This window comes from Pelecanus crispus, chromosome 2 (assembly GCF_030463565.1).
Source record: "Pelecanus crispus isolate bPelCri1 chromosome 2, bPelCri1.pri, whole genome shotgun sequence".
Taxonomy (NCBI): domain Eukaryota; kingdom Metazoa; phylum Chordata; class Aves; order Pelecaniformes; family Pelecanidae; genus Pelecanus; species Pelecanus crispus.
Window position 1 is genome coordinate 22,765,868 of NC_134644.1, and position 27,975 is coordinate 22,793,842.

Here is a 27,975-nt window from a genome sequence, read left to right on the forward strand (position 1 = left end):
GCCTGGCCTCGGCTTCCCGCCGGGCACCCAGGGCTCAGCCAGGCGGCGGTGGCGGCTCCCGCGGCTCCTCGGGGCGGTCGCAGCCCGCAGCGGCCCCGGGGCAGCGGCCGGGAGGAGGGCGGGGGGGCGGGCATACGGCATCGCCCCGCCCCCGGCCAACGGCCGCACGGCGCGGGGGGCCGCCCCAACGCCTACGCGACTGGCGCGCCGCGTCGCTCCGTGCGTCATCACGTACGCCCACAGCGGTTGGCCTCGGCGGGAGTGGGGGCAGCGGCGGAAGGGAGCGGCAGAGGTGGCGGGGGGCGGGGTCGGGGCAGCGCTTATCCGGGCGAGCTGTGGGGAGCGGCCAGGCTTTTCCCCCGGGCTGGTGAAGAGCTGAGCGGCCTGGCGCCTAGCGCGGCCGGGGAGAGAGAGCCGCCCCGCCAGGGAGGGGTGCCGCGGCCTGTGCTTGCCCCCCGCCCGGGGTAGGAGCAGCCCCGCCGCGGTGGCCGGCCCTGGAGCCGGGAGCGTCGCCGGTCTGCGCTGGCCGCGACCTTTTCCCGGCACGCTGCCATTCCTCCGGGCGGTGCTGTGGCTGGTCCGCGGCCCTCGTTACGGTTGGGGAGGGCTCGTGATTTTCAAGGCACTCCGGTTTTTTCCTGTATAGTAAAGCATTTGAAAACGGCACATTCGTTTTCAGCTCTGTACTATAGGTTCTTGCGTATTGAGCCCTTGCGTGAGCACCCCAGGTTTTTGCCTCGGCAGCACCCTGGGGAGGGCCAGTAGCAGAGCGCGAGCCCTGCTCCGCCTGAGCGAAGGAAACCGCAGGCACTTACGTGCAGGAGGGGTGGAAATACAAAACCTGTTCTTTTAATCCACTCAGCAGCATTTAAGCTTGCTCACGCGGAAAAAGCAAAAAGCGCTGTCAGCAACGTCTTGTCAAATGAGTTTCTTTATATACCGGCGTTGCGTATTGAACTTGTGGCCCGAGCTATCGCAGCGTCAGAAACTCATCACTGCCGCGTAACACGGGGACGCGCTGCTCCACCGCAGGCACCTGCCGGAAGCGGGCGGCTGTTCCGAGACCTCGAAAGCCTGGAGAGGGAGCATTGCAACGGCCCGGCGCACCCCGCGGCGCTGCGGCAAAGCGGGCTCTGCCCGCGGGGAAAAATCCTGCGGCCGCCCGTAAGCGGCGACAGGGGTGGCAAGGGCTCTGCTTGCTCGGGCCGCGCTGGGCGGCCCCCGGGCTCTGGGCCGGCCCTGCTGCTGCCGCCCTTCCCGTGCGCTGGGGCCGGGCGGGAGAGCGCTGCAGCAGACGGGACGCGGCCGCTTCCCGATCCCGCTGCGGCGTGTTTGGTTGCCATAGTAACGGCGGGGCTGGCACCGCCCTGTCGGGCTCCGACCAATCCCCCGCGGCCGCCGAGGCGGGACTTCCTGCCGCTGCCCCGGAGGAGGCGGGACCGGCCTGGGGCGCAGCGGTAGGTGGCGACCTGGCGGCGCGTCGGGGGTCTGCGCGCCGCCGTGGGAGGGTGGAACGCGGCCCGGCCCGGCCCGGCCCCTGCGTGCTCCGCCCTTCTTCTGGCGTCCCGGGCCGGGCCTGTGTCTCCCTTGGTGTCCGCCGGGGCTGAGGGGGCGGTGGTGGCGGCGGCGGCGGCGGCGCATCCCTCTGAGGTGCGCCGCCTCCTGGGTGCCCCTGGGCCCGGCGTGAGGTGCCGCGCAGGCCCTCAGGGAGGCTGCGAAGAGCTGTGCCCCTCACCCCCCCGGTGCTTTCAATAACGGGGTGGATGGGGGAATAAAGGAGGGAGCCCCAAATTCCGCTCCCCACAGCAGTGAGCCGGCTGGCTTTTTCCTCGTGTGGGAAGGGGTGGGGAAGGGAGGTGTGGAAGTTAAATCTTGCTCGGCATCTCTGGGTGCTGGCTGCGTTTGGCAGCTCGCAGCGCTCATGAGCGTAGCTAGGTGAAAGCCCTAGTCGGGCATCGCGTCCACCGCAGCAGCTCCCAACAGAGGCACAGGGAAATCCATAAGGAGATGGTGAGCGGGGGGTGATGCTCCCTCAAGGGCTCCCTTCTGAAGTCCATCAAGCCTTTCCTGGAGCAAGATGTACCGCACGGCAGGTCTGTGGAAAAAAATACCTCTCTTTGGTTTCAAACCTGCCTCCTGCTAGTTCTGTTTGAAATCTAATTCTTGTATTTGAAGAAGCACTAGACAGTCTCCCTCATCAGCCTCTCTTCCTGCCACATCTGAATTTATAAGCTTTTGTCCTATCCTTGCCTCAGCTGTGTTCTCCAGCCTGGAAGTCTGCAAACTGTTTAGACTTTCCTTATTTGAAAGCCATTCTCTATCTATAGATCAGCTTTCCCTGAACCTTTCTAAGCTACATTATATCTTTTCTGAGGTAATGGCTGCTGAAAGGGCATACGTACAGTGCTGAAGCCTCAGGTTGTGTGGGTGTGCTCTGAACCTCCAGTTGTGCGGTTTTAAAATTTCTGGGCTGCTTACAGTGGTTTTATTCTTTTGACTGCTGTTTTTAACTGAGGAATTGGTTTTCATTTGTGTGTTATTCCTCTCCCTGAACTAAGCACAATGATAGTGGGTTTCTTGTATTTGTCATTTGAATGCATGTGTTGAGTCCACATCCCTTACAGTTGCTGTGACAGCGCAGCTCTTCTGCAGTAACGTTTTGTACCAGGCCCTTTGAACTACTCAGTGTCAAGTCTTAACATCTCCTGTTACCTGTTCCTTGACTTCCTGAAGTGTTCATTAACTGTGGTTAAAAGCACAAATGTGGCATCATGCTTCTGTGTGACGTCTACCCTGCCCACACGGGGAGAAGTAAAATCTCCTTGTTTTTATTCTTGTTTTTCTGTTGGCCCTCATTATATTGCAGGCACTTTAATATACTTGCCAGCCTGTTTAGAAGGATAGTGGTTTCTAACACATTATAACTTTCCTATTTTGGTATGAAATTTCAAACCATGGAGATCCTGCATTATTTGTTGACATAGTTGTCTTGTTAATTTGTATCATAGGACTAGCTTCCCTTTTATAACACATTCAGGGAACTTCATTGCAGTTCTGTCCTTTGTGTGCAGTGCTTTTTACCAAGGGTTTTTGGTTTTGACTACCTACTGGCTCATGTTTCATGGTAGCACTCAGTCACATTTTAAAGATGAGGTAGAAACAAGTCCTGTTGCCAACATGCTGTCAGATCAGTGGTTGGTTTTCCATGAAGAAGTAACTGTAATTGTGAGATCACCTCAATCATTCTGTGGGATTCCGCAGTTATCGTAAAATACCCATTTAACATCCTAAAAAGATACCTTCATAATGTTAATACTGAAGTCAATTGTAGGGCTCATAAATAACACATATTACTACCAGTTTTCAAATGTCTGCTTAATTCTTTTCAGGATTCCAATTCTTTAAAAAATTAACAAGTGTGGGGTTTTTTTAAATGCTAGTTTATTATGCTTCTGAACAAAAAACTTTCCAAATGTGAGCCATATGGGGGGTTTTGTGGTGGTTTTTTTTTCCCCTCTAATGTAGCCATAACAGCTCAGAGGCATGATATGTCACATTGTCTGAAATGTTAAAACTGTTCAGTTTAGTAATTTTGGTTGTAATATGAACTATTGTAGTACTACTATATTTAGTAGAACTATCAAGGTAAATTCTTTGGGGCATTTTGTTAGATTCTAAAAAGAAGTTCATTAATTCCAATACAGTGCATTTCTTTCAAAGGCTGCTGATGTTGGGAATAAGGCTTTGAAACTCCTACCCATGAAACTGAAAATTACCTTTGTCTGGGCTCAAAAGTTGTCTAAAAAAGATAACATTCTTCTAGCATTAAAACTTAAAATGAATCTGAAATATCAAAAAAGGTATTTTTGAGGGGCTTTGTATGATAAAAGTGACAAATACCCTCTTATTCAAATAGAATGAATATCAAACTTTATGATATATTTTCTCCAAGTATGTTTAATACAATGAAAATGGAGTATTTTAGTATTCAAATTTCCTTGTTATGTATGGAATAAACCTCACTGATAGGAGTGGGGCTTGTTCTCACTTTCCCTCTGTTTAAATTGGTGTAAACAAACTTAAATTTTTAGGAAGTCTCATTTCAGACTGCAGTGTGTATAATCTTTTAAAATACAGGCAATATAGGGGTGGGCAGATACAATTTGGTAAGATAACTGTATTTTATTACCTACAGAGAAAAATAAACAGAGAATACTTTCAAAGAATAAAAGCTGAATCAGGGCTGAGCTACAATAGGGACTTGATAGCTGGGCTTTGCAGAAGGAATTAAAGCAACATCTGGAAATTTCCTGTACCTTTTAACCATGTAATCTTTCACCAGACAGCTTGAACATTTTCAGTAAGGATCAGCAGAACTTCTGTTGCATTAATGCTTCACTATTCCTACTGTGAATTAAACACAGACTCAAGAGAAAACTGTTACTCATAGTCCTTCTTTAATTTTTTATGTATATATGGAAAAAATAAAAATCATTGTCCACAGTCATGCACATGTCCCCCCGTTATGAAGTTTGGATAATCTGAATTATGGAGGAAACCTAAGAAATTAAGCTTGAGAGAATGAAACCTGACAGGGAAAAATTTGAAGATGATCTCTAAAAATGAACAGATATGATCATGTAATAGCATAAGAATTTCAAAGATGGGACTTAAAAGACTCAAAGCTAAATTCTGTGAGGAGCCTTTGTGAGTGAATTCTAGGACTAAAGAGCAAGTTCTCCCCAAGGATATCTAGTGGAACTTTAATGGGACAAGATTTAGAGGTGGTGACACTTTCTTCACATTTCAAACACTGATACAGTAGCCTTGGAAGGTATGGCTGGGAAGGATGTGACAGCAAGGAAACCAGTAGCCTCATTGTAAGGTGACTGCAAATGCTAAACATGTTAATGAACATATTCTGAAATGTAATTAGCAGTAGTGTTACAGTCATATCCTGAGCAATATTTGGAATTTTGAGTACAGTAAAATTGCATTATTAAAAGAGAAGAATAAGAAACTGCAGCTTAGTTTGTGGGTACATCTTATGTTACACTTATAAACTTATAGAATATGATAAAAACTGCTAAGAAAATATTTTGTTTCTTTTGGTTTTTTACCAGCAGATTTTAAAAACTAAAGGAAGATGTCTTTTTTCCCCAAAATCTCTTTCCAACGTGAAGTTGAAGAGTATCTCACCAAAGTGTTCAGAAATAATGAGGTATGTGAAATAGATACTACTAATCATCAACAAATATTCACTAATTGAACACAATATTCCTTTGTTTTAATATTTTGTGTGACTTTAATATCTTACAGTAAGGTATTGTCTTCACATTAGACACAGATTTTTATATATAGTTCTGTTTAAAATATAAAATTATTCTTTATGCCTGTTGGCTCAAAGTAACATAAAAATATTTAAACTAAACTTAGCATAAATCTGAGACTTCAGTTTTGGATCCCACTGAAGAATGATCACACAGAAAATTAAGCACTTATTACCACATAATATTGACAAGAAATACTCCCTTACCCCAGTGTAGAACTAAAAATACTATAGACAATCTATGAGTCCCTAATGTCAAAGGACACAAAAATGACTTTTTTGTATGTAGGGTTAAAAGTTATTAATTCATAGTTTTGAATCTACTCTTCCATCTCCTTAGGACTGTTCTTTGTACAGTATCACACAGCTCGCTAGCAGTTGCTTTTGGTACTTGCTGCAGCCTGTTTACAATGATCTTGCTAATACGACTTTTTCCAACAAGGCCTTTTCAAGAAATTTATGAGGTTTTCACTGGAATTAGGCCTCCAGAGATAGACATTCCTCACTATTGCACACCACACAACCATATTCCTCCACTTCTACAGAGTGTTTTTTTTTGCACTAAGCAAGAGGCTGCTGTGTGCATCTCTCTAATATAAAATCTCTTCTTTCACTTTCAGCTTGTCGCTGCTTTAGGTACACAGGAGGCAGAGAGTAAATATCAATCTCTGTTAAGTCATCTATCTCATCCACCAGGTTTCACAACTGTTAGAGTTAATACCCACTTGGCCTCAGTGAAACACGTGAAAAAATTGCTGTTTGAGGAGATCCAGAAGGTTTGTGCAATTTCTTTGTTACAGCAAAAATAACCAGATATTTCATCTTTTGCCTGTTTATGAGAGCTTTTCATTACTGGAAACTAGTCTTTAATTTAATACATGCCCACTAGTGTTAACATTATGCAATCATATTGATTTCCTGTCAGCAATAAATGTTAAATGAAAATTCATTGTCTAGCAGTGTTCCTCATCTAATATGTCCAAGAAAGGCAAGAACAGAGGGGAAAAAACAACGAACCCTTTTTCGTATGGCAGATCCAGACCTTAGATAGGACTGGGGTACTACTGTAGTAAATACTATAAAGGCATCATAAGTCTAGAGAAGATGGTAGAAAAAGATAAAAACTGTAGTTCAGTATGCTGTGTTCAGCATGTTTACAACATTTTTATTTAAGATGAAACTCTACCCTTAACTGGTTTAGTGGTGGACTTGGTAATGTTAGGTTAATGGTTGGACTGGATGATCTTAAAGGTCTTTTCCAACCTAAACGATTCTATGAAAGGAGAATGGCTGTATGTCTCATTTCATTGCACAAACTGTTTAGGAAAGTAAGAAAATCTGCATGTTTTAGAAACTGGAGCCAGAGTGATGCCCTGCAGCTGCTGTATTTTCTTTTTTTAACCTGTTTTTAATCTTCATATAGATTTTATATAGATTTATATAAAGGTTTTAATCTTTATATGGATTTTTACTTACCTTAATTATCAGATAAATAAATGTTTAATATGTAAGCCATTATGTTAAAGAAGTAGATTATTTTGAAACTCCATCGTAGATCTTCACTGTCTATAAAGATCCAGTTCTTCAAGTAAATTATTAATGCTAGTGGGTGTACAGGGAGCTATTGCATGACAGGAGCCAAGACATTTCTGTGATGCAGAAGCAGTTGACAGTATTCTGCTGGCTAGAATGGTAATGAGTTATGCTAATTTTAGCTTGATTGTGGAAATCTGGAAATGGGTATTGCAGCATGATATTTTGCTTCAAGGGAAAATGCTTTGCTGAAAACTGAATTAAGACTGGCTTTTCATAAACTTTTCGTATTTTGAATTGCGGTTATATTAGAAAAGGAAACTACATAACAGCTCATGAGTATGCTCGTGGATTGTTTTCTTTCTTAAAAGAAAATACTTATTTATCAGATGCAAACTAATTTATGGTTTTGCATGTTGTAAGGTTATATTTTTAGAAGGCTCAGGAGAGAAGACACCATCTTTTTAAAGTCCAGGAACAGGTTTAAAATGGCAAGCTGTCATTTTTTTCAACTACATGCACAACTCAGTTCTCAGTACCCAATCAAATTTAAGGTGAAAAGAAAAATAAAAAGCATTACCAACCTGGCATATTAAGTAAGACAGGCGATACATGAGTAGAGTTAAACAGTGGTTTACAATTAATAACGTCAAAAAGATAACACAGATTAGACCCAAGCTTCTCTGGTGCTGGTCCTGTGATCTGATGACAACTTGACACAACCTTTTTCCAGAAGAAAGCAAAAACTAGTAGTAGGGTTATGAGTGTCAGAACGCTGTCCCACTCCCTGAAGTCAGTTCTCAATTAATCCCTTTGTGGCCTTGTTATTTCTCAATTTATTAAATGTTTAGTCTTTTACACCAGTATTTTTAATATGGAGTGTCTCCTTACACACTATTTCCCAACCTCTCTTAACTGTTTTCACTACATTTATTTTTGTACTCTACAGCTATAAATTATGAATGGAGAAATAGTTTTCAGTCTAATTATGTACTTTAATATTAGTTTTTTTAGTATTGCTTAATAATTATGTTTTTTAATGAAACAGCAATTTAAAGGGCTATGTGTTCCAGTTCTCGAGCACCCGAAACTCCAGGACATCTTATTAATTCCTGTCATTGGACCCAGGTTTGAAATTTTCAGTCTTTAGCCTTAAAATGTCATAACACATATTTTACTTATAAATTTCTCGTTAAACAGTTATGATAACTAACTCACTATAAATGAAGCACAACTTCATTTATATTAAGACCTAGTGGACAGTCCATTTCCTAACCAAGTCAGAGTTTTAGTCCTTAAAAGATGTAAGAAAACAGAGAGAGAGTTTTCTCCTTATTTATGAGATTAACCTGTTCTGGGGAAAATGTAATGCAAGTACATCCTCTCTGGAAAGCCAGGGAGGTGGCAGACAGAAGAACTAAGCTTTTGCAGTGGAATATAGAACTATACTAAATACAGGCAGGGTTTTCTTCCACTGGAATCAAGTCCAGAGCAAGACTTAGGGAGACTGCATCAATAATGCTGAGAGGATTCCTGAATCAATTTTCTCCCCTGCAAAATGACTATTCATTCTTCATTCTTAAGATATGTCTGAATATTTCCCATGTTGCACCTGTGTCTGCCCCTATGGAGTTTCTTTATTGTTTATTGAATTCACTGACAGACATTTTATTTTCAAGTATCTTGTTCATAATGAAGACTAACATACTTAAGATTCAGTTTATATCATGATAAGGTAGAGATTGGTAACAAGTAGTACTATGTAATGTAAATGCTGTACACTCTAAAATAGCGTTTAATACTTTTATTTATTCTTCATTCATTTAATTCTCTTTTGTAGCATCTTTTTCTGAACATTCTGTTCTTTTTATGTTCAAATATGTTTACACTTTAATAAGTTCAAGTAACTATCTTCACAATTCTTACTGGCAAAGTTCCTTGCACCTGGTTACACATTTATTATAGAAGTACTTAGCAGTTGTTAAACACAAAAAATCACTTTATAATCATCTGGTCTAGGAAGGGATAGAGGATTATTTCTCCATCCCAGTATAATTTATTTGTATTCCTGTTTCAGGTTCATAATAGTGGCAGAATGTGTCAGAATCTGCTTTATTTTGAGGACTGGTTTCCTTCTTGGCTCCTTTCTTTGAATCCTCTGGGGCTAAAATAAATGTTTTAAATGTAATACATGGTAGTTAACTATTTTTTCTATTATATTGTGACAAAACCAGTATTTATGAATTAGAGTTTACTTGGGGGGGTATTTGTTTTTTTCAGTATACCTTTTTTTTTTTTTTAACTCAACTATATTTTGTATTTTTAGGCGAGATTTAAAAAAACATGCCTCTGAAGTCATTGTTGGAGCTCACTGTGGATATGCAGTACTTCGAGGCGCACATGTTTATGTTCCTGGAATCATAGCTACCTCAAAATGTAAGAGCTCTCTAAATACACCCAGTTAAGTTGTAAGGAGGACAGGAAAAAAAAAGTCACCCCTTGATGACAATTTCCAGCAAATAATGACATTAATTTTTTTTTTCTGTTCACAGCTGAAATTCATCTTATAGTTGTAATTTATGGTAAATACATTTTTTTTAAGTTTTTCTGGCTTTTTGGGGAGTTTTTCACTATTTTTGCATTATACTTGTAATAAACTATATGTAATTATTTCTCACCTGACCTGCTTTAAGTTCCTTTTTCTTAGCTGAGGCATTAGCTCTCAAGGATTTCAGTTTCTTGTTTTCATTTGAAAATCTTTTTAAAGAGCATGGTCAAAGTAAAATGTGGCGTTTTGCGAGTTTTTTTACTACTGGATACTGTAACTTTTAATATGGATGTTCAGTAGAATAAACTCACAGAAGTTTGCTGCTTTCCAGTCTTGTCAGAAAAAGAATAAAAGGAATACCGCAACAGATACATCTGGATGGTAACTGGATGTATGTTGATTGTTTAATAGATACTATTTCCAGATATGTTGTTTCTTCACTTAGTCACAAAGGCATTTTCCTTCATGATCCTGTCAGATTCTAAGTTACAGATCTAAAAAAAATTGATTTTCCGTTTTTAATCCATTGGCGATTCGTTTGGTGTTGTTTGTGTATGAGAGATCTAGTAAAAAGTTTTTTTTCTACTGATGAGAAAAATCTTCAATTTTAATGTCAGATTCTTAAGAAATGGAAATTTCTGTTTCAGTGCCTGTGAGACAAGATAAAAAATCTACGTATAAATGCTTAGTGTTCAGCAGCCTATTTATTTTTTATTTAAAGGTCAAATTAACTTTATGTGAAACCAGTATAATTTTGGATGATTCACCTCATTATTCTATTGTGGTGAGATCTACTAATCATCATGGTTCTTATTATTAAACAAAATGAGTCAGGAAAGCATTTATCTAGCCACTTAACTTCATTCCCTTTCAGGAAAAAACCTTCAACAAGTTTTAAGCATGTGCTTAAGTCCAATTCACCGAACAGGAATGTTTCTCAACCTAGAACTTGATAATGAAATAAGTATATTGCCGTAGCAGTTGTTGAAACTGCTTATTTAGACAACCTCATAAATATTCATATCCCTCTTTGAGTCGACTAGTTATTTATCATAATTGCTGCATGTAATTATGCATGCAACATCAATTCAATTCAAAGAAAAGATACTATAAAACTTTAGGAACACTTCAAGGGAACTGAAGATAGGAAAATAAAATAAAAGGGCATGCTACCCACTTGAGGCCAAATATAATAAGGCTGTATTGAGCACAGGTGGTCTAACTAGGGAAAAAAAGAGTACAGCAAGCACACACATTTAATCACTGAACTTGCAACCCAAATAAGGGTAAACTAATTATCAGGGAGCTTTGAGTTTAATTTAACTAATCAAACTCTAAGCTTTATGTTTATGGAATGCCAATATAAGCTACAAAAAGCTTAAGAACTGTACACAGTACTAATGCATTTTGAAAAGACAATTGTCAGCAGAGAGTGAAAAAAATCCTTTATGTTTGAATACTACAAAAAATCATTGGCAAATATGCTTGATGGAAGAGTTAAATTGCTGCAAGTTTTTCTTCAGTGAAGTTTAAGCAGACCATAACAGTAGGCTATCACATAATGTTTTGTGTCACGTTGCATAAAAAGAAGCTATGCAAAAAAAGAAATGTTTAGTGGCTACCCAACAAATATTACCATTTAAGAATTCCAGGACATTTGTGCATATTCAGAAGGCCACTTGAAAATGGAAAAAAGACTTCTAAATACAATTCAAAGAATTCTTGGGAAGCTGAACTGTCATTAGTCTCACTTGTCATATTTTCTTGTTGCTCCAGCCAGTCAGACACGCCAGGAGTGTAATTTTGGAAAATTGTTTATTGCTGTCAGCGGAGGCCTTTATTTGTAGGCATATTTTTCAGCCAGGCAGTGCATAAAGTTTGCTCACTATTCTATAAAATCACCTAAACCATCCCCCTTTTATTTTTGTTCTACCTCAGAAAGTTTGTTAAGTCCCTAGGACTACAATTCTAGAGTTTGGTGTATATTTACATACTTTACCGATCTGGAGGATTTTAATGGGAGATGTAAAATTCTTTTAGAGGATTACTGAGAACGGCAGTTGCCTTAGAGGGAAAAGAGCCACACCAGAAAAATTGTTTCAACAAGAATATATAATCACTTATAGCAAAGCAATAGTTAGAGAAAAAGCAGCTATAGCTATGTTCTACATACCTATTGAGAGGTCATTAGACAAATTTAGTATTATTGTCTTTGTACAATAAGTGTGAACCAGTGTTGTCTGATGTACTTGCGTGCTTGGAGCACATGCAGAGGACTGAATCCTGAAGAGTGTGCGTAAAACTTACAGGTGACCATGCGGTGATAAAATAAATAAAGTGAAGATTTGTCTAGCTTCTAAAAAAAAAGACACACTGTCTGATTTGTAACCTTGTGTCTTTCTATAGCTCTAGTCATTTGTTAGCTGTCGTTCACCATGTACGCTTTCAAGCTTAATATCAGTTAATCTTTTTCTTTGATTACATTAAGAAAGCTTAAATTTTGCTATGATATAGGAGTTGAAGTAGTCTACTGAAAATCCTAAATTATTTGGTCACTACTGTCTTGTCAAGTATAATATTAAACTCAAAATTTCTGTTCTTCTTTGAGCAGTTATGAAAGCTGGAGATCTGGTCTCAGTGTATTCAGATATTGAAGGGAAATGTAAAAAAGGAGCCAAAGAATTTGAAGGAGTCAAAGTTTTCCTTGGAAATGGGATTTCAAAACTGAGTCGCAGTGAAATCTTTAGTTCAAGTGGCCCATTGAAGTAAGTCCATAGTAACTGCAATCTACACCTACAACTTTGCAAAGGGAAGGAAGAAGATGGGAAGACATTTTGAAATGTTCTGTAACCTGTGTGAAACCACAAGATGATTTCGACTGAGACCTGTGTTGCATGTTGGGATTTTCAGTATTTTACGGGAAGCATGTGTTTCTAGGAATATCATAGAATCGTGCCTCTTGCTGTCTTCTGTAATTTCACAACTAAGGTAGCAGCAATGTGATGACAATTATGATTAAAGTACTACAGTAAGTATAAGCAGACTGAACATTTAGTTTCATAGTGGTATCCGATACCAGTTTAATTGAGAGGTAGGAGGAAAAAAATGGGAGCCTTTTCAGAATTTATGTTTAGCATACGACTTCAAAAATATGGCAAAATTGCCTTTTGGTAAATTGTTCTGTACCACTTTCCTATTTGGATGGAACAGAAGTGCAGCCTTGTCGATTTCTCCATCTAAAAATATTTGTAGGGACTTTTTTTGGTGGGGCAGGGGACAGAACATAAGGTCAGATATCTTAAAAAAAAAAATAGCATTTCCTAAGGTAGTTATCTATTTCAAGATTACTTGCTTTTCTATTTTATTGCCAAAGCATATGGTTTGTTCCTCTTCTGTCATCTAAAACACATATAAAAAAGCAGTGTGGAAGAGCATGGACATCAAATTAATGACTGAGACTTTACATCCCGAGAACAAACTACAAAATATCTAGTAAAAAAGATTACATTGTCAGGATTTCTGATTTAGTAGAGCTTAAATATAGTAGAATTAGTGGTAGGATATACCTGTTGAATTGATGATGTGGAATGGCAGTATGTAACACTAAATCTGGAGTCTGCAAGTTTGCTTTCTCATATTGTTCCTTCTTCTTGTTGGACTTTGCAGTGCATATACAAAATAATACTCATTACTGCTATCTTTAGTAGTCTATTGTTTTCAGACTCAGTATTGTTTTTTCTCATTTTTCTTTTCATTGTTTTCCATTTCCTTGTACCTTTGTCTTAACTTACTGAAATCTGTGTCAGAACTTCATCCATATTTAAAACTTGTAGGTTGCTTCTAAGTTCGAACGTTTGTTTTGCAGGCACATCAATGTTCCTGTAAGGCTTTTGAAATAGAATTTCTTGTTATTTGACTGAAATCTCAGGCAGTCTAGAAAAATGGAGGAAGATCTAAGTAGGAAATCATATGCCAGTGCCCTAGTGCATACATGGCTAGCCAAAAGCTGTTATGGATTGAAATTAACATATTTAAATCTGGTTTTATGCATTTCTTTACATTATGAAGGCTTGAATTAGATCTCAGTTTGTCTTGTGTACAAAAAAGATAAATTTGCTTTATGTAATTTTTAGAGGTAGTTCCAACTTATAATGCAGTATGTTTTTTGTTATGATTTACCCAACTTGATGTAATTTTAAAGAATATCAGATTACAGAATTGTAAATGTGTTTTTCTTAGTTGATTTATAAGTGCTTTCATTTTTGTAAGACTATTCTTTAAAGTTTCTATTTGTAAGCATAATGATTTTAATTGAATACTGTTAAAAATTATAAATGAGTAGCTGACATTTTTTCATGTTTTTCAGTGGGATGGGCATAAGAATGATAGAGCCAGTCTACCTTAGTCCTTCGTTTGACAATGTGCTCCCTAGTCATTTGTTTTTACAGGTATGTTTGTTACAAAAATAGAAGTCTGTACTACTTGCAGGATAATGAGTATCCTCTGAGCACACATTAATACTTTATATATTCATTGTGTGTTATGGCACCTAATTCACTCATTGGATTTTAAAAAAAACAAAGTGTTTAGAATGAAGTCAGTATCTACATGTAGGTGGTTTAATCATACTGCATCTGAGATATGATAAGGGACTTCAAAGTGATTTAAGAGATATTCACTTAGAAATTCTTTTTGCACGGATACACTGCATAGAACTTTTAGTTTTTGGAATCTGCCTGTGAACTCTGAAATATGAGCCTCTTTCAGGGTACATCCTTTTGCAGATACTCAGGAAAATCTCCAAATACTAGGTTGACTTTAAGTTGAGGAGAAAATCCGTATCTTTTGAGCCCTAATGAAAAAAATCCACCTGAACAAAATAACCATGAAAAACCTTACGGTAGCACAGCTTTCATTACCTGTTACCAAACTGCACAGCTTCCAAAGAATGACAAATTTTACGTAGTTTTTATTGTAAAATTTAAGAACTTATTTCAAGCTAGCTTTTCCTTTTGCATCTTTAATATTTGTGATACCTGTACTCCTTTTCCCCACAATAAAACTAATTAAAAGCAATACTCAGACATTACAATTGGCCACCTGTGCTATGCTGAAACATAGGATGCTGAAATCATGGAACTTTCTAGTTTTCTTACATCAGGTAAAATTCTTGATTTCAGTTTGCTGACGTAAAAAGAGGTGAACACCTCAATTAGATTTCTAAGACAATTAGTGTGCCAACAATGGTATTGTATTTTTTTATATGAATATGACAATTTAGAAGCAGGGTTTAAAACAAAATCAAGCTGTGCAGCCTTCCAAAAAAAAAAGTTATTTTAATCTTTAAAGCAGATGTAAATTTTGTCTCAAGTAAACTCTTGTTCAGCCATATTCTCTGAAATTCTAAGTTATCTCCTCATTTGATTTGTATAGCTATCACTCAGAGTGTAAGGTAAGTCCTTTATTACAGTGAATTGTCTTTGTCACTATTTCTTTCGTCGGAAGAGTCAGTCTGGCAGATGAGTTATTTTTATGCATATATGCTGTTTGTAATTGATCTTAATATTTTTAAATCAGCATCAACGCTGTCTTCTGGTGTGGGCAAAGTAGTTTATCAAGCGATATATTGTCTCATGGCCTGCAGTAAAGGAGAGGCCTTTTCTTCCCTGATTCAGCTTATCAGAGTACTTGCTTTCAAGACCAGAATTGTTAGAGACAGGTTATTTAAGAGACTGATGCACATGAGAATTTAGGTCATATTCAACTTCTTGTCCACCAGGATCCCCAGGGCCTTCTCTGCAAAGCTGCCTTCCAGCCAGCCAGCCAGCCCCAGCCTGTATTGGTGCATGGGGTGCACCAGGTGCAGGAGTTAGCATTTCTGTTTGTTGAGCGTCATGAGGTTTGTTTCTCCATTTCTCCAGCCTGTCAAGGTCCCTCTGAATGGCAGCACAACCTTCCAGTTTATCAACAACTCTTTCCAGTTTTGTACGCTCTGTAAGCTTGTTTAGGGTGCACTCTGTTCTATTACCTGGGTCCCTAAGGAAGAGGTTAGACAACATTGGTGCCAGTGTCCACCCCTGCGGTACACCGCTATTGACTGGCCTCCAGCTGGACTTTGTGCCACTGATCACAACCCTTTGGGACCGGCTTTTTTGACTTGAATTTGCCATGTGTGAGATGAATTATTGTTCATTTTTTTGAACACTGTGGCATGGAACTTGAAACTGTGCTAACCAAAACCAACATGTAGTAAAGACAACTTTAAAAGTTTTTTATACCTTTGTGTTGAACCAAGTTAGAAGACAATCTTCCAAAATACTTCCTTATTGTGTAAGATCCAATCCTGTGCACAATTATTGTATATTATTTCTCTTCAGTGCATCTGTTCTGTTTATACAATTAATAGCACAGTTCAGCTTCTTGGTACCTTAATTCCGCAAATTTAAAGTCCTGCCTATTGATCTTACTGTCCGTTACTATACTACACCAGTATGTTCATATAGTAAATGTTCCAGTAAACAGGTCAATATAAAATATTTGTAATATACAGAGCTGCTCTGTGTCTGTGATAGTATCAGCTTATTTTATTTTGACTTTTAGCACTGTAGTCTCCATAGTCATGAACCCTTAAACTTCATAGATACTCATATATAGCTTTAAATAAAAAAGGAGCCACTGGAGACTTCTGACCTATACTGTCTCTTTTTTTTTTCTGTTGAGGAACTGACAGCAATATCATAGGTGTCTTCACTGCTGAATGAATTTTTGTTTCAACAAGTTTGTCATTCCTTAATACAGGACTTGATACAGAACATAAGGTTTGAATTCTCCCATATTTGTTTTTATGATAGAACTTGCCTTCTGTGGTTGTGAGCCATATTTTAAACCCTCAACCAGGAGAGAGAATTTTGGATATGTGTGCTGCACCTGGAGGAAAAACAACCCATCTTGCAACATTAATGAATGACCAGGTAAGAGAAGTCATTGAGCATTTTCTGTCTCAGTGTCTCATTTCTGTCTCTCTGACCACTGTTCATTTGCACAGCCCACTTTACTTAGCTGTCAGAATGCACAGATAATTTACAACAGCAAACAATGAATATTTGAATGTTCTGCTTACCAATATATTTTGCTACACATCAGAGTTACTGAAATAGGCACAGACCACCTTTATCAAATAGTCACCAACACATTTAAAACCTTATTTGCTTCAAATTGACCTGTTGAATTATGTTTGATTTCACTTTTTAAATGTTACTGGTTTATTTGTAATGGAAGAATTTGTAACATGCAAGGCAAAGTCGCGCTGGAATATGCTGGGTTCATGAGACTGAGAATATATGGAAATCAAGGGTTACTGCTGTGTGCTGAAAGAATGTACAACTCTGTACAAAAACAGATTAAAAAGTTTCTAATCCAATTAACTTTCTTCTCAGTAAAAATTATCAATTATGCAGTACAGATATGATATTAGACTGAATTTCTAGTCTGAATTTGTCATTCTAAAGCAGAAGGTCACAAAACCAAAAATATCTCATGAGAAAGTAACAATATGAGAAGAAACAAACAAAAAAAAAATTACAGACAGACAAAGGAAAATAACACACAAGCCAAAAAGAATGTAGATATAGGAATAACAATTTGCATATATTAAATTGCTATATGCACAATGAAAGCCAGAAATGCAGGTTACTCTTTTCTAGCAGAGACAGGAAAATGTATAATGTTTCCTGTAAAAATTTTGTAAGGCATTATTATTTTCATTGGAATAGGGTTATTAGAATGTATCAGATTATTTAGAAATCTTGCAGTTACATTATACAGTATTTCAGTGGTTGTGCATTAATCGGAAGGTACATTGGGTAATGATGTGAACGTATTTAGTAAAGACATGTATTTAGTTCTATGACGGTTTGCTTATTGAAGTGTTTCTTCCCTCAGTATGGGAAGTTTGCAAACATGCATTAAACATGCATTAGACAGTCATTAGACATTTATTAGCTAGATTTATAAAGCTTCCAGTAAAGAATTTCAGTGTGATAAATAAAGGAAGTCTGTAAAAGCATATATTTCTGTCATGGATTCATTTACATCTATACTTTTTCCATCTGTGTATGTACATTTTGTATAACTTTGCATAACTGTTTTTTTCCTTAGTCGTTTTAGATATTTTGATTGTGCTTACATCCAGCTGAAGTGGTAAAGATTAAGAATACAGATGTTGAAATTTGTCTGAATTGGTTTTCCTTTTCTGAGTATATAATTTTAATTTAAGATATGGAAAAAATGTATTAGCAAATTTGCACTGCTTTTTGGTTCTTAAGTTCCATTCGCAGATTTTCCGTACTAAATTTGCATAGACTATATTAAATCGTTAACATTTCAGAATATTTGAATCAATCTTGTATTTTTTTGTGATTTAAATTGAAAAATTAGTCTCTTGGTTTTAGATGAGATAATAGAAATGTAAAATTACTCAGTATTGTTAGGAGCTTTTAAATAGGAACTGGAAATAGTTAAAGCTTAAGAATTTATTACTATCTGGATCCCAGTCCAGACCACCGTTTTTTCCAGATGTCTTTCAGGAAGTTGTTCTGGCAGTGGCTGTCATGGGCCAGATGAGGAAGAACTTTTGTCTTCCAGCTTGTTCTTTTTCTGAGAGCCTCTCAGGAGAAGGACTTATGTCTCTATATCCACAGTACAGCACATGTGCAGCAAATCCACGGTTCTAGCAGCAGACCAAACTTTCAAGCACGATCACTTGGCAGTGTGTATGCACAATAGGTTGAGTGGTGAATAGGGGAGAAGCAGTGGCACATCGTCATGGAGTGCTCCTATAAGAGGTGATTTGTCTCACAGCAGCTGAGGGCTGGACACCATTGACACAACATAAATCCTTTTTTACTTCTCAGTCCTAGACCTACATATTGGCTAACATGACATACAGTCAACAGCTTATCTTTACTGAAGTTTGGGTTTTTGTTTTTTTTTACACTATCTTAGTCATATTACCCTTCCATAAGCCTCTAGAGAGTCATCACCAAGTAGTAAAAAGTTGTCATGTTTTCTCAGCAGGTTCTATTTGTAATAGCAAGTCTAATAGAGGTTTTTGGTCTTTGGTTTGTTTTTTTTTTAAGATAGTATTACTGTTCTGGATTTTACAGATGCTGCTGTTTCCTTTCCTTTTTGTTTACAGATTTCATCTAGCAGTTAGTGGTGTGTGTCTGTTTTGATTTATCTTGGGAGAGGAAAAAAGAAATCTTATTCTTACATAAAAGGAAAAATGTGTAATTGTGATTCCCCTCCCCCAACATCTAAATTTATTCCAGTATTTACAGTATTTCCCAAAGTAATTTGAATGACAACTGCTAATAACGCCAAGGTCACGGGTTCAATCCCTGCTCACTGCAGGGGGGTTGGGCTAGATGATCTCTCAAGGTCCCTTCCAACCCAAAGCATTCTATGATTCTATGATACTGTACATATAACAGTATGTTGAGTCTGAGCAAGCCAGAGGCGTGGCTGTGGGCCTCATTTCCTCAGGACTGAGCTGTATGTGATCATCTTTCCTACCATCTCCATGCAAATTTTAAACCTGTTGACCTATTTTACCATGTATTTGAGACTTCCACCCTCTTTCAAATGATTACATTTTTACCTAGCTTAGTGCCCAGTAAAACAGTTCAAAACAAAGAAAAAGAAACAAACAAAAAAAATACTTGCCAGAAGTCAGACATTATAGGGTCCCTTAGAGAGTGACTGTGCCAAGCACCTAGTGCCAGTTAGAATGCACACAGCTTCAGACCAGTATCTAGCCTAATGTGGGTATCATGGAAAATATGGGTGAACAAGGACTACTGGAGGTGGATTTAAGAACAAAATTCTGTAGGGAAAACTAACCTTCATTCATTACACTGCTCGGCGGTGGTGGTGGGGAGGAAATCAGGAACTGCACATCCATTTAATCTCTATGCTTTTGATAAAAACTTTGGATTTTTTTCAGGGTGAAGTAATAGCCATGGACAAGATAGCTAACAAAGTCAAAAAAATTAAGCAGAATGCTGAATTGCTACAGCTGAATTGCATTAAGGCCTTTTGCTATGATGGAACAAAGGCACTTTCAGTTGAGAAGAGAGAGGATGAACAAGGTAAAGTAAAAAACTTGGGTAGTAGTAGCTTTTAGAAGAAAACAGTAATCAGTTTTGCACTAACAGTATTAAACCTGCCACAGGTCTACAAGTCCTTGAAATCATGGCAGATAGATACCTAAGTTGCTTCAGCACTGTGAATGCTCTTTTATTTTCTACTCTTTTGTGATTATCAGCTTCTCCATGAAGCAAATACAAAACAGTATCTGCCCTTATCACAACCTAATATGCTCAAAGGAAATGCATTCCTTTCCCAGATAATATCAAAGACTGAAGAAGCCTTAAAGCTTCTTTTGTGATAACATTTAACCCCATACTCTGAATTGTTTGACTTAGTCTGAGAAAAAAATTATTTTTGCAGAATTCCTTGGCTTTTCTGCCTCAGAATCCTCATCTGTAAAATGGGGTTATTAATACCTAACTCCCAGGAGTGCTGCAAGGTTTAGTTCATTGATGTTTGTTCAGCTGTTCAGGGGAAAGTTCTATAGAAGCACAGTGTATTATTTTAAGTTAATTTCATTTGCTTTTCTGAAGTGCTGTATTTATGATACTGGTTCTGTTCCCATGATGGAACGATTTAAACGGTATCTGCTGTCTTGATTATTTTTAGTTTGTTGTGCAAAGTATGCTGTTCTTTCTCACTCTATTTTATCCCAGTCACTGGTTAGCCTAAGTAGGAGTCAGGTTGCATATTTACCTTCCTTGTCCCTGTGCCTTGCAGTTATTCATGCTTTGGAGGAATAAAGGTACTTTCTTAATAGTCTTTCTATGAACATAAAATATTGTAGGTGGTATGTAGCATTTACACAGATGAACAAGAGCTAGCTGTAATACTGAGAGATCATGAAGGCTTTTCTGGACATCTCTGCAAGTAAGCCATGACATATTTTGAATGTTGTAGTAATGGATCAGAGATAGATAAATCAGATAGACTCATTTTGTAGTGCTGGAACAAGCTAGGTAGCAGTAGTATGAAGTCACTCACTTGTTTTCACTTGTGACCTAACTTGAATGTTTGAGGAACAGGAGAAATGCAGGTAAACCATATATATGGCGCTCTTCCACATTGGTTACTCACACATACATGTATGGAGCCACTTTTGTCTTGGTGATGCTGAGCTGAAGAGTCTCTCTAGCACTAACGCGACAGAAACTTTTGGGCTCATGAGCCAGTGGGATTCAGATGAAAGGACAGGCTCTGCATATAGAACTTATATATTCCCTTATCTATCCAGGTAATATTCAGAAATTGTTCTTGTCTTCACAATCCTTGTTTACTGAATTGTTCTGCTGTGGAGACAGCATGTGTCCTGCATTAGAACTTGTATTATTTCATGTTATTATGAAGTGCTTTATTTTCTACAGATATATATGCATTGCAAGAAATAGTTATTATAGAGACAGTCCAATTATTATTATTATTCAAGGCAGCCTTAATGGTTAACTTTAGGCTTCTGTCAGTAGACTTGCACACTTGGTTCAGTTATGAGCTGACTGTGGTTCATTACAGCCTATATGTACAATTCTGTACCCACACCTCTGATCAATCATATTTCAACATTTTTGTTTGATTACTTTTACATTTTACTTTCAAATTATTAAATTAAGGTTAAAAATATTATTGCCTAAAGGGATTATGTACTGTTTGAGCTCACAGAACTAAAAATCTTGGTTTTCTGGGAGATGAAATCTGCCACCAGCAGTGCTGACACTTGCCTGTAGCTGAGATTACTTTTGCAGATACTATCTGTAGAACATAAATGTTTTATGTCAGGGAAGCAGTAACAGCTTGTCCTTATCCATGGTGAAGTCTCAAAGAAAGAAACAGCCACATTTTACCTTACTAACTGCTTGTTACAGAAGGACCTCCATTCTTACCAGAGTCATTTGATCGAATTCTTCTTGATGCTCCATGTAGTGGGATGGGACAGAGACCAAACATGGCTTATTCCTCGACTTTAAAGGAAGTGACCTCTTATCAGCCACTACAGCGCAAGCTTTTCACTGTGGTATGTATTAATCATTGAGTAGATAAGCTAAATTGAAGGTAAATACTGTCGCAGCATAAAACTTTATACTGAAAAATGGTGCCTCATTTTCTCTACATTTTCAGCAGTTAAGTAAAGAAGATATTATTAGGATTCAGTTAACCTCTCAGCTCCACCATATCTGTTGCTAGGTGAAGTCAATTCATTGGAGCATGGGAAAGGTGTATGTAAGTTATAGTAAATAAAACTCTTTGTGTTTTTTTATTCCTTCAGTTTTTATTTATAATAATTGCAAAGGTCTAAGTCATGGAGCAGGTTAAAGTCTTTCATGTGCAGCAGCACAGACTCTTGTAAGTTCACTGCATAGAGCTCCCATGCAGTGGTGCTGTGAGGTACTATATGTGTTACGAGATAGAGTACAAAGCCAGGAGGCCATATTACAACTTTTCATGCTAGTAGGAGTGTGCTCCGGTGGATGCTGAAAGATAAGATTTCATGAAACTTGTCTAAATCTGAATTACATGTATTCAAAGTGAACCACAGCTCAAAAAGCAGCATAGATACAGCTTCCATGCAAAGTATGTGGAAACAGTTGACATCTAATATCACTGATAAAAATACTGTGTATCCATGGTTGACAGCAGGTGATGAAAACAGAACTAACCTGTCTGAGATATGCAGAGCTGTATAAATAACAAATCTTACAAGGTGAATTATCTGAATGGCATTAATAAGCTTCCTGAGCTATAATGCTGATTTGGAAAGAAGAATCTTTCTAATCCATGGGATCCTTTACTGTATTCCCTGAGAAGAATTAGTATCCTAATGCCTATCTTAGACAGAAAGATTTGAGTTTATTAAGTGATAAGTTTTAATATTATAGCTTAATGGTTTCTTGGTTAATGAATGTTGCTTAATATTAAATTTTTTGCATTTAAAAATAAGTTGAACTATTGTTTATTTCTCCTTGCAGGCAGTGAAATTACTGAAGCCAGGAGGTGTTTTAGTATATAGTACATGTACAATTACACTCTCTGAAAATGAGGAGCAAGTTGCTTGGGCCCTGAAAACTTTTCCATGCCTCCAGCTTCAGCCACAGGTAATAGTATTTTCAGGGTACTTCACACAATCCAGTGAGCTTGTTTTGGCACTGTAAAGTTACACACTATATTTACTATCAATAAATCTCTTTCTCATTGCAGGCCATTTTAACTGCTGTGGATAGAAATAACACAAGGATTTCTGAGGCTCTTTTAAATCTATTTCGTGTTTAATTGAGCTTCATTTAGGGATCATTAAGTGGTTTCCCACTGTGTACTGTGGTTGTTTTGATCTGTACAACAGTCATTTAAAACACAACAGGGACAAAAGGTAGTTTAGACAGGTTAAAATTTCTCTTGCAATTGTTCTTTAATGCATATATGTTATTCTCTTTTTTTGCACATTCACAGGAGAGGTGAAAAATTTTTTTATTGATGCCACTGAAGTAGTGAAGTCTTGCATAAAGGATGGGAGATAAATGGAAAGAACCTTATGTTTTGAGGAAGGAGGATTTTATATGTATGGGAGCTATTTTTGTGTTATGTGAAGGAATGAGGGAACAAATTTATTTCAGGCTCAGTGTCCCCAGAATGTACCTTGTCTTTTTTGGAGTCAGTGTCTACCATTAAGATGTCTGGAAGGAGGTAATATATAGGGAGATACTAGAATTTTTTATCTGTACTGCATACATTTAAAAAATATCTGTTACCTTTATTAGTACCTTGAGAGAGTTTATCATCAGTCTGTATGCATCTTTCTTCCTCTTTCCTGATGTGATGTGTTGGGTGGGTTTGTTGTTTATCGTCATGGCTTTGAGGAAAAGTCTAACTCTGATACCTATTTAGCTTGCTTACACATTCTGTGATGATTTGTAGCTGTCTTAAGAAGCTTAGATGCATCTTTTAACTGAAATTTAAAAATATATACAATAGGTGTACAATGAGAAATTGCATGAAAGCTGGTAAAGATTTAACAGAACCAAAGCTTTTCTTAAAAGATATGTCTGTCAGGGTTCTTCTGCCTGCCTTCTCACCATCCATTTACTAGGAATTTTTCACTTCCAGCTGTTTCAACTGAGATTATACATTTTACCTAACAGCATAAAAATTGTCCTCGATAGAATGACAAAGCAAAACACAAGCCCTATTAACTCAAATGCAAGGTTAATTCTGGTTTAATAGACTTTCTCTCACCAGTAACATCAGTCTGGACTAAGGCACTAGTTTTCACACACAAATGCCAGATCTGTAAAAATTAAGCTTTTGTGTATAGTATATTTTAAATGAGATGACACTGAATTGTTTACCCACAGTTTATAGTATCTTACAACCAGTTTCCCAGTAATGTAAACTAAGATGATCTTTTCCAATGAACAGGAAATTGGGAGTCTAGGGTCAACTTACCTCACGTTCCTTTATGTAGTTCCCATATTCTTTAGTCTTTCCATGGCCACCTCCTTATGTACCCAGTCCACTGTCTCCCACTTTCTTAGTTTGGCAACAGATCCTGGAATCATGTTGGGTAAGGAAAAAACAGGAGATGGAGCTATAGGTGTTGATCTCATAGGTGGAGGTTACTGCAGGGCAGCTGCTCCTTTGTCTGTGCAGACTTACTTCCTCTTAGGGGTTTATACAGGAGATACTGTATATCAGCTTAAATACAGTAACTTAACTGGAAGGAGAAAGGAAAAGGTAGAGGAAAAAACTGGTCTGTCTTTGAGCCAGTCACTTGACCCTGTGTAATACTGTTTTCACTAGACTTTGTCCTTTCCATCCTTCTATTACATACTTAAGTCACTACCCCTGTCTCCCTTTGCATGTTTTTTTTTCCCGCAGTTTGCAATGGACACCTTTTTTTGTCTTTTACCTGGAAAGCACTGAATCCTGCTGGGGGAAAGGAAGAGAAGAATCAGGCTGCAACCTCTTGGCCGCCCAGCTTTACAGCACATAGTACATGGTTAAGCGACTCGCATCATGTACTGACTGGGTGAGCTCATGTGTTAGCAAAGTGTGATGGCTCAAAAAAATACTCTGGTGTAGGCTGCATTATAGACTACACTAGACCAGATTTACAAAGGAGATCTGGTTTTGATGCTGCAAAGCCAGCTTTTACACATTTTGTTCTATCTCCTTACTGAATGCATTGAAGAACAATCCAGCTAAGAATTAGATTTTTTCCAGGAATCAGTGTATTAAATAGAAAGCAGTCAAGGCTACTCACAAGAAATGCTGAGAAAAGGGGTGTGATTTTAAGCGCTTCTCTCCAGGATTTTGATGCCAAATGTCATCTCCTGAGTTCAAATACCTAAGCTGTTCCTTCCTTTCTTTCTCTTCCTCTTATACATACACGTGTAACACTACTCCCATTTACCTGCTTTAGTCTAACTAACTACATGACATACATAGAAAATCTGAAGCTCAGATTTTTCTGCTGCATCATCCACCAAAATGATGCCTCTTCAGGCAGTAAAGTGTTCTGGATTGGGGCTTTCAGTCTCTCCAGCTGAAGTTTTTAACATGAAGAATCCAGGTATTTCTACTACTGTTACTGAGTATATTAGTAACTGGCTAAGGAATCACTGGTTTTGACTTAACTTATAGCTATTAGTCAGTACACAGAAGCACTGCATCATTTAAAAGTGGCAACCTAAAACCTTTAGACCTTCTTACTGTCTGGTGATAACAGCTTTCTTGTGACGTTTCAGTCCTCTGAGTAATGAATTGATTTAGACCTGTGTCTCTGTCCTCAGTAAGTGCCCTAAACTACTGGGCTAAGTGGATTAGGTGCACCACCGCCTCCTCAAAGTACTTTAGACCCTGCATATATGCTTGTATACCTATTGGCCAGATGAAGGCAAGGAAAGATGGGCCACATTACTTCTAAATTCTCCCCTGGTATGAATGATATAAACCTAGATTGTCCACGTTAACAGGCAGCTCTGCATATACTCAGCGGAATACATTTAGGGCATTTAAGAACTTTATTGATGCAATAATTTGCTTTTCTTTGTTACTTAAAAAGGAACCTCACATTGGAGGAGAAGGCATGAGAGGAGCTGGACTGTCACTTGATCAGTTGAAGCTGCTGCAGAGATTTGATCCATCTGCTGTGACGTTGCAAGGAATGGATATCAATTCTTTGCAAGATTCCAGGGAAGATGATCTGATTTCACTGGCAAATAAGGACTGTATAGGATTTTTTATTGCAAAATTTAGTAAATCGAACAGTAAATAAGCATTTAGGAATGCAACCTGGAAAAATACCTCTGTGAGTCTAAGAACAGTTCAGACGTGAAGTGTATTTCTTACTGCTGCAATGTTGCCAAGCCAACGGGGTGACGGCAGGGTTGCTATGGCAGCAATAAAATCTGCCAGCTGTTCTGCTGGGAAAGAGCCACAGGTTGCAGAAAGAAAGTCATGGTTGGGGGAAGGGTAGTATCATTTTTAAGTCTCCATTTGCTTTTGTATTTACAGCAGGTCCATGCATGAATGATAAGTATGTTCACTCATACTGCTGTCTGTTCTATCTTTCCCCATGTGAGTTGCTTTTGTCGTGCAGCAAGTGTAGGAACAGAGTTTCTCTGGGAGGGGAAGTAAGCTACTTTATGAAATGCAAACAAATAAAATAGATGGGAACTATTATAATGAATTTTGGAAAAGGTAGTTTCTGTGGAAGTTTACCAATTCATTAAATAGGGAACACTGTAACATTTTACAAAAAACTGTTTTATAAATTGATACTTAGAACCTCATTTCTCTTTTATTTTAATACAAGCAAGATTTTCTGTACACATAGTATATACACAAAATACGATTAGGCTTTGTAGCATGTCTGTTATAGCAGCATGAATATATTAAACCATCTCACTCTGGGAATGTAAATAAATATTGTTTAAACATCAAACTTCCCATGCATAAACCGTATTGGTTCTGAAATAGCCTATTGGACTGGCTGACAAGTGTGACAATTTTAAAATCAAACATTTGCAACAGAAGGGGCTACAGTTGTGATTAATATATCAAAAGACAGAAAACAATGCATAATAACATCTGAAATGTTGCAAATCACCTTTCAAACAACTAAGATATTAACTTTATTGGTTAGAAAGCATCATCAGCTAAAATCATGAAAATTGAAACTGGGGAAGCATGCTAATGAGAACTGCCTTAATACACTGCTCAAAGTTTTTATAATCTAAATTTCTTAAAGGTGTTAGATGTATTTGAAAATCTGCTTCAGTTACAGCGATCTCTGTTTGAACAGTATTCTCTTTTCTCAGTACTGCTGGAACTGACAATAGCACTAAAATTAGAGGGAAAGGGTAAGTACAATTCAAAAAACATAAACTGACATCTGTGTGTGTTTGTTTTTTTCCTCTCCCTCATCAATTTCCAGTTTTCAAAAGCATTATCTGAAAAGTGTCCGTCTTTTCACATCTAACTATTTGGTTGGATTAAAAAGAGCAATACTTTTATAATTTGTCTTTATACTGTCAGAAGTGCTTTTGCATTTGCTTGCAATCAAAATAATTTATACAATTCTTTTGCTCAGTAGTCTGGTTGTTTACTTATATTTGCTATAAATGTTTTGATACTGTATGTTTTGTACTGTTCTTAAATAAAACAAATGTCCCTTCCTCTGTTCTGCCAAGGTTGACTAGTACATCCTCTGTAAGGCCTATCCTCGCAGGACAGGAGGATGGAATTCTTGTCGTCTACTTCTCTACTTTTGTTGGTCACTCCTTGCCATTAACCACAACCTGTCTAAAGAAGATTTAAAGTCATTTTGTTTCATCAGTAGTAGGCGAGATATCCTATTTAGGATCATGAAAGCTTATACTATAAATTACAGTATTTTTAGTCTAAATATGGCTAAAATAATTACTTGGTAACAAAAGGGATTAGTCTTTTATTGTAAGTACATGTTGAAATCTTTAACTCAGTGCTAATAAAAAAGCATTTTCTTTTTGCAGAATATATAAATTCTGTAAACATTAATCAGCTCACATAGACTATATACTGAAATCTGCGTATGCATATAAAGTAAGGAACTTTGCCTCCAGTTTCAGTAGCAGGATTTGTGCAATGCTGAATTTGAAAGAATTAAGATTGCTGAATTTTTAGTGGAAGATTTGTTGACACTTTCCCAGATTTCTTTAGGTTTGAATGATAAGCAGGCTTTTCAAGAAGGTGATCTCACTTGATTTTATATGGGAAGTTGCGGGGTGGGGGAGAAAAAGTATTTGTATTTGATTCCGGTGTAACTGCAGACCAGACTTCACCTGAAAAAAATTACTGATACCTGAACTTTAACTACCGGCATTGTTTCTGCAAAAGTCAACTGCTAACCTTAAAAGAACACTTAGCACATTAAAGGGATAAGCCTCAG

At 38.0% G+C, this 27,975-nt stretch overlaps 1 protein-coding gene across 4 annotated transcripts; it reads left to right on the plus strand.

The window, feature by feature from the left end:
• The first annotated feature begins 2,033 nt into the window (after positions 1-2,033).
• NSUN6 (NOP2/Sun RNA methyltransferase 6) lies at positions 2,034-27,006 on the plus strand. Of its 4 annotated transcripts, XM_075704711.1 has the most exons (13): positions 2,034-2,093; positions 5,127-5,221; positions 5,950-6,105; positions 6,965-7,021; positions 7,911-7,990; positions 9,189-9,298; positions 12,022-12,175; positions 13,777-13,858; positions 16,262-16,381; positions 19,414-19,558; positions 21,419-21,567; positions 22,520-22,645; positions 25,609-27,006. In XM_075704711.1, exons 2-13 carry the CDS (start codon positions 5,147-5,149, stop codon positions 25,819-25,821), a joined length of 1,467 nt encoding a protein of 488 aa, XP_075560826.1. In that variant the 5' UTR covers positions 2,034-2,093; positions 5,127-5,146; the 3' UTR covers positions 25,822-27,006. The 4 variants fall into 4 exon arrangements, with proteins under 4 accessions (XP_075560826.1, XP_009479313.1, XP_075560827.1 ...); XM_009481038.2 differs by lacking the exon at positions 6,965-7,021; XM_075704712.1 differs by lacking the exons at positions 2,034-2,093; positions 5,950-6,105; positions 6,965-7,021; positions 7,911-7,990 and having other exon boundaries at positions 5,204-5,221.
• The last annotated feature ends 969 nt before the right edge of the window (positions 27,007-27,975 follow it).